The sequence below is a fragment of the Oryctolagus cuniculus genome, chromosome 7, assembly GCF_964237555.1.
Source record: "Oryctolagus cuniculus chromosome 7, mOryCun1.1, whole genome shotgun sequence".
In the NCBI taxonomy this organism is placed as follows: domain Eukaryota; kingdom Metazoa; phylum Chordata; class Mammalia; order Lagomorpha; family Leporidae; genus Oryctolagus; species Oryctolagus cuniculus.
Window position 1 is genome coordinate 153075597 of NC_091438.1, and position 6000 is coordinate 153081596.

The window sequence follows — 6000 nt, forward strand, 5'->3', positions numbered from 1 at the left end:
CACCTGCTCTCCCAGGTGCGTTAGCAGGGAACTGGACTGGTGGTTGAGCAACTGGGACTCGAACCAGCACTCGGATGGGATGGTGGCACTGCAGGCGGCAGCTTCACCTGCTGCTCCACGATGCCATCCCCGCGCCCCCTTCAACATACGGTGAAAGCTCCTGACTTGTGTATACGGGGCCAGCGCTGGGGCACAGTGAGCTAAGCCTCCGCCTGCAGCACCTGCATCCCACGTGGGCGCAGGTTTGAGACCCGGCTGCTCCACTTCCAATCCAGCTCCCTGCTAACACACCTGGGAAAGCAGCAGAGGATGGCCCAAGTGCTTGGGCTCCTGCCACCCACAAGGAAGACTGGGAAGAGGCTCCTGGCTTTGGATTGGCTCAGCCCCGGCTGTTGCTGCCATTGGGGGAGTGAACCAGTGGATGGAAGACCTTTCTCTCTGTCCCCCCCATCCCCTTCTCTCTCTCGCTCGCTCTGTCTGTCCCCTTCTCTCTTTCTCTCTCTTGCTCTCTCTGTAATTCTGCCTTTCAAATAAATAAAATAAATCTTTTTTTTTTTTTTTAAAAAGGAACAAAAGATAAATGTCAGCCGGCGCCGTGGCTCAATAGGCTAATCCTCCACCTTGCGGCGCCGGCACACCGGGTTCTAGTCCCGGTCGGGGCACCGGATTCTGTCCCGGTTGCCCCTCTTCCAGGCCAGCTCTCTGCTATGGCCAGGGAGTGCAGTGGAGGATGGCCCAGGTGCTTGGGCCCTGCACCCCATGGGAGACCAGGAAAAGCACCTGGCTCCTGGCTCCTGCCATCGGATCAGCGCGGTGCGCCGGCTACAGCGGCGGCCATTGGAGGGTGAACCAACGGCAAAGGAAGACCTTTCTCTCTCTGTCTCTCTCTCTCACTGTCCACTCTGCCTATCAAAAAAAAAAAAAAAAAAAAAGATAAATGTCACATGCCTTGACCTCTGATTAGTTTTAGGAGACCCCAGATCCCTGAAGTTTTCTGTCTAGGCTTGGATCCCACCTTCCGGTCTCTAAGTCTCAAGGGTTATGGCCAAGAATAGAAACCAGTCCTATTCGTTTCCGTTAAATCTCTATTTATTTGCATGAGCGGATTTTAAGGGACCAAGTTTTGAAAATGAAAAGATCAGGAGGGCTTTGGGACGTGATCTGTGTGAAGTATTTAGAACGGTGCAGGGCACTTGTGGCTGTCACCATCATCAGCATCACCCCACCGGGACTACTGTGGCTCACGGCGGGCCCCGGAGAGCCAGTGGGATCCATGTGGGGAGCACCTAGCACGGGTCAGTGCTCAGCGCTGCTTCTGGAAGCTTCCTCTGCTTTGCTCTCATTATTCCTGCTGCTGTGCCTGAGCCTGGGGGGACGCGGCCCCAGGTGCAAGCTCTGGAGTGCCGAGGCCCCTGGCCTGAGGCTGCAGACATGCAGGGGCGTGGTGGGCGCAGTGCGTGTCCCCTTACCTGCGTGCCCTCCGCCCCTGCCCAGCGCTGCCTGGACTGGAACCGTGACATCCTCAAGAAGGAGCTGGGCCTCACGGAGCAAGACATCATTGACCTGCCCGCTCTGTTCAAGATGGACGAGGGCCGCCAGGCCAGAGCCTTCTTCCCGAACATGGTGAGGCCCTGGGGCCCAGACCCTGTCCTGAGCCGGGGGAGGGGCAGGCAGGCCCACAAGGACCCCTGGGCTGTGGCCATGGGTGCGGAGACCCGGGTGCCAGTCCAGGCGAAGCCCCTGCTGTGTGAGCTCACCCCAGGCCCTCGCACTTCCCTCTTGGGGGTGATTTGCTTGTCCTACCTCCCTGGGATACTGGGGATCCTGCTGCACCCTAACAGTCAGGAAAGTTCTTTGCAAAAACTCTTTATGTATGGGGCGATGTGTTATGGTGGAAGGCAGTCTTCCATCCATAGAAAGAGTTAGACCAACACACACACACACTGATGCATATATATATACTCATGCACACACATGTAAATGCACACCCATGCATACACATGCAGGCCAACATATGTGTGCGTCCATCCACATGTGGACATGCACGCTCTGAGGCAGACCGTTGCCTGCGTGCCCAAACACAGGTGCACACTCTCGCACGCACACACGGCCACAGGCAGATTGCCCAGGTGCGCAGCTCCTCTGAGCCTCAGTTTCCCCATCCACACGGAGGGGGCCGTCAGAGCACCCGCGTCATGGCGTCGTGGTTAGGGTTCGAGGAGCCCGGCACGTGGTAGGTGCTCACGAAAGGGTTGGTCCCCATCGCAGGTGAACATGATTGTGCTGAACAAAGACCTGGGTATCCCCAAGCCGTTCGGGCCCCAGGTGGAGGAGGAGTGCTGCCTGGAGACGCACGTGCGCGGGCTGCTGGAGCCCCTGGGCCTGGCCTGCACCTTCATCGACGACATCTCCGCCTACCACAAGTTTCTGGGGGAAGTCCACTGCGGCACCAATGTGCACCGGAAGCCCTTCACCTTCAAATGGTGGCACATGGTGCCCTGACCCGCGGGGGCCCCGGCGCCTCCCTCCCTCCCTGCCTTCTCCAGGCCCCTTGCGCCCCTCCCCCAGGCCCTTCCCCAGTCTGACCCGGACCAGATGACCCCGCTGGAAGGCCTCGCCCTGTCCCCCCTAAACACAGCTGGTCCTCGGCCACGTCTGCCCAGCTCTGACGCGAGAAACAAAACCGAACACAAAACACCACGGACCCCAGCCATTCCCCGGGGGCTCTCCTAGTCTCTAGTCCAAAACGGAGTGAGGGGAGATGGGCAGGAGATTTTGGGATGGCAGTTCCCCTGGCAGCCTGAAGGTCAAGGTGGTGCACGTGGCGGGGACCCTGGGACCCCAGGCACACCTTGAACCGCTGTCGTCATGTCAAATCCGCCTCCCTCGCCAGATGGTTCATTCCTCACGCCTCTCTCAAACCCTCTGGCCGTCTCTCCACCGTAGCTGTCACCCACCAGCCCTCCCCACTCCCTGAGGGGCCAATCATCTCCCAGAACCTTCCCGTCGGCAGAATACTCCACGACCTCCTCCTCCTCCCCAGGCCGGCTGCCCAGCGGCCTCGGCGGGGTGTGGATGTCCCGGCTCGGCCGACGCCACCTGCCCCTGCCCGGCCCTCCCCGACCGCCCTCCTCCCACCAGCTCCACTTCTCCCTGCCTCCTGTTTCCGCCGTCTCTCCAGGCAGCTAGACAAGCACAGCACCCAGCAGATTCCGACCTGCCCTGGATCAGGATGCCCCCCGCCCCTCCTCCGCACGCATCGGGACCCCCGCCTGGCCCCCGGCACGAATGCCCAGGTCTGGGCTGGCGGCTGGCCTCCGAGATGGGTTGCTCCATGGAAACACCAGAGCATGTCAAAGACCCTCTCATTTGGCCAGATCCAGGCTCATTCTCTGGTTCCAGCTGGGAAAAAGGAAAAAAAAAAAAAAAAACTCAGTTTCAAACCAAAAATTCCCTGCAGGGCCAGGAGAAAAAGTGAGCTATGATTCCACTTTGATTGAAAAAGAACAGACGGATAACCAAGGAAAGCCTATTGCGTTTGTATTCGTGGGGAATGAAAATTTCATTTCGAATCACTTCATTCCCCCACACAATGGACACCTCTTCCTTAGCCACTGAGCACAGAGCACAGTTCTGGGCTCCGAGAACACCAGGGCGCCTCAGAATGTTCATGGAAAACGCACTCTGTCTTTCACTCCATCTCCCATGAACTCTCCGAAGCCCCACCGACCAGTGGTTAGTAGCAAACTGGACTCGGCTGCTAACCGGCCAGCTCCCGACATGCAGCGCGCACCTGCCAGTGGCCAGCTCGTGCCCTGACAGTCACATGCTCTTTGGAAATGCCAGTCCACCGTACCCAGGAAGCACACAGGACACCTCGCTTCCTGCCTTGGTAAATTGGTGGGGTCTTCCCCGCGGCTGGGCCGGTCCCACTGGTCAGGTCGGGCCCTGTCGCCTGCCTTCTCCAAGGGCACAGTGGCTTCTGCCTCTCTCCAGCCCCAGAGCTGCAAACACCAAGTGCCTATTCGGGGGTATTTATCTGAGACGCGGTGTGTCACGGGTGCCTGTGGCTGGCCGATGCGGGTTTCCGGGTTTGCTGTCCTTCTGTCCTACGATCTTATCGCAGGGAAGTAAGTGGAGACAGTACCCTCCAAGCTGTGTTTCGAAAGTTCTCCCCAGACACGAGGCAGCCACCTCTGATATTCCTGGGCCCCCACGACTCAGACACCCATTCCCATCCCGCTTGCCCGCCCCCTCCCAGTGTGACTGCCCCCGCTGTGGCCATACCCCACAGACGCGTGGCTCCCCCCATGCCCAGCTTTCCATAAATGTAGGCGCAGAACATGCTTCTGTGTTGCAAAACTCAGCGAGCTTCCTGTTTCAATCTTGATTTTGAAATAACTGTGAGAGGGCAGGGGGTGGGGGGTGAAGACAGCAAGCGCTGACTACGGGGTCAGCTTTGTGGCCCAGAGACCCTGGTGGAGACGGAGATGCTTCGGGGACAGCCTGGCTAAAGCACAATGAAATAAACGGTGCGAGGGGCAGACATGGCGGTGCTGCGTGCTGTTCCTTGCGGCTTCACAGACGTGGCCTGGGGTGACACAGACAGGCCCGCTGTCCCGGGCTCGGGAGCCAGGCTCTCGGCCAGAGGACCCCAAGGGCTTGGAATCCGCCTCACACCCACTGGCCTCCACCCACGGTCAAGACCGGAATCCACCATACAGCCTGACGCTCTTTTTCCCGGAGGGTTCCCTATAAATAGACTCTGAGATGAGCATTTGGGGACAAGTGACTTCCTAAGAAAACGTCTCCGGAAAAAAAAAAAACAAGAAAGGGATGTGGGGGGGGGCAGACAAGGAAAGGGGAGCAGCGTGACAGGGGTGTGGCTCCGCAGGGGTTCTGTCCGAAGGCTGAGATCTCGGGGCTCTGGGGACTGTGGCGCTCTGAGTGAGCAGGGGGCACCGGTACCCACAGCGGCCATTAGGAACAGTCACAGGGGCTGGGGAATGGTGGCCCGGAGCCGGAAGAGGATGTGGGCGGAGTCACAGCAGTGTCCACTGTGCTGGCAAGATCATGTTCTTACCATAAGGAATGGTAACACATAGGTGTTTAGGATCTGACCCCTGGGGTAGCAGTCCATATAGGGTAGGCACTGGGCCTAGAGTTAGGACGCTGGTTGGGACACCCACGTCCCATATCATACCTAGGCTGTAGTCCGGGCTCTGCCTATGGTTCCAGTTCCCTGCGAATACAGATCTTGGGAGCACAGAGGAGACCTCTTTCCCATCTGCTGGTTCCCTCCGCACATGCCGGGGGTGGGGACAGGCAAAGCCAGGAGCAGGGAGCTTGATGCAGGTCCCCCACGCGGGGGCAGGAATCCACTCACTTGGCGCATCACCGCTGCCTCCCGGGGTCTGCATGAACAGGAAGCTGCGGTCAGGAATGGAGCCCAGGCTCTACGATGTGGGCCGCAGCTATTGTAACCGCCAGGCTGAACACCCGGGACCCCTCGTCCCTTTTCTGTCCAGGTCACAGGGGCCACGCCGCAGCAAGGCTGATCAAGAAGTGGCCCCTAAAGGGTCGCTGACGTGGAAACAAATTCGTCCTGATGGCCATTCCGCACCTTGGCCAATCACCCACCTCGTGGTTTGCTGAAGGCCATTTGGAGACTCCCAGAACCCTTTCCAGTGCAAATCTAACACAAGCCACGTGTGTAACTGCGAATTCCCTCGTAGCCACAGCAGCAAAGTAGAAAGCAGGTGAAGTGAATTTTAATAATATGCCGCCTTTACTCATTACAGCCAAACCTGTATCATTCCAACACGTAATCAAAATTGTAGCGAGATATCTCACATTCTTTTTGCAGTAAGTCTTTGAACCTGAGGCCTGTTGTATACTGATATTGCATCTGCACTGGGACCGGCCACACTGTGAGTGTTCACTGGCCACAGTGGCTACTCTATTGGAAGGCACCATTCTAGAATCTTCCCTGTGAAGCTG

The 6000-nt window shown here is 58.2% G+C and overlaps 1 protein-coding gene across 1 annotated transcript in view; it reads left to right on the top strand.

Annotated features, from left to right (window-relative positions):
- Positions 1 to 4546, top strand: part of PADI2 (peptidyl arginine deiminase 2) — a 38865-nt gene extending 34319 nt beyond the window's left edge. The window contains exons 15-16 of the mRNA XM_070079226.1: positions 1495 to 1623; positions 2269 to 4546. Of these exons, the coding sequence (XP_069935327.1) occupies positions 1495 to 1623; positions 2269 to 2502 (363 nt within the window). The 3' untranslated portion in view covers positions 2503 to 4546. The remainder of the gene's footprint in view (positions 1 to 1494; positions 1624 to 2268) is intronic.
- The last annotated feature ends 1454 nt before the right edge of the window (positions 4547 to 6000 follow it).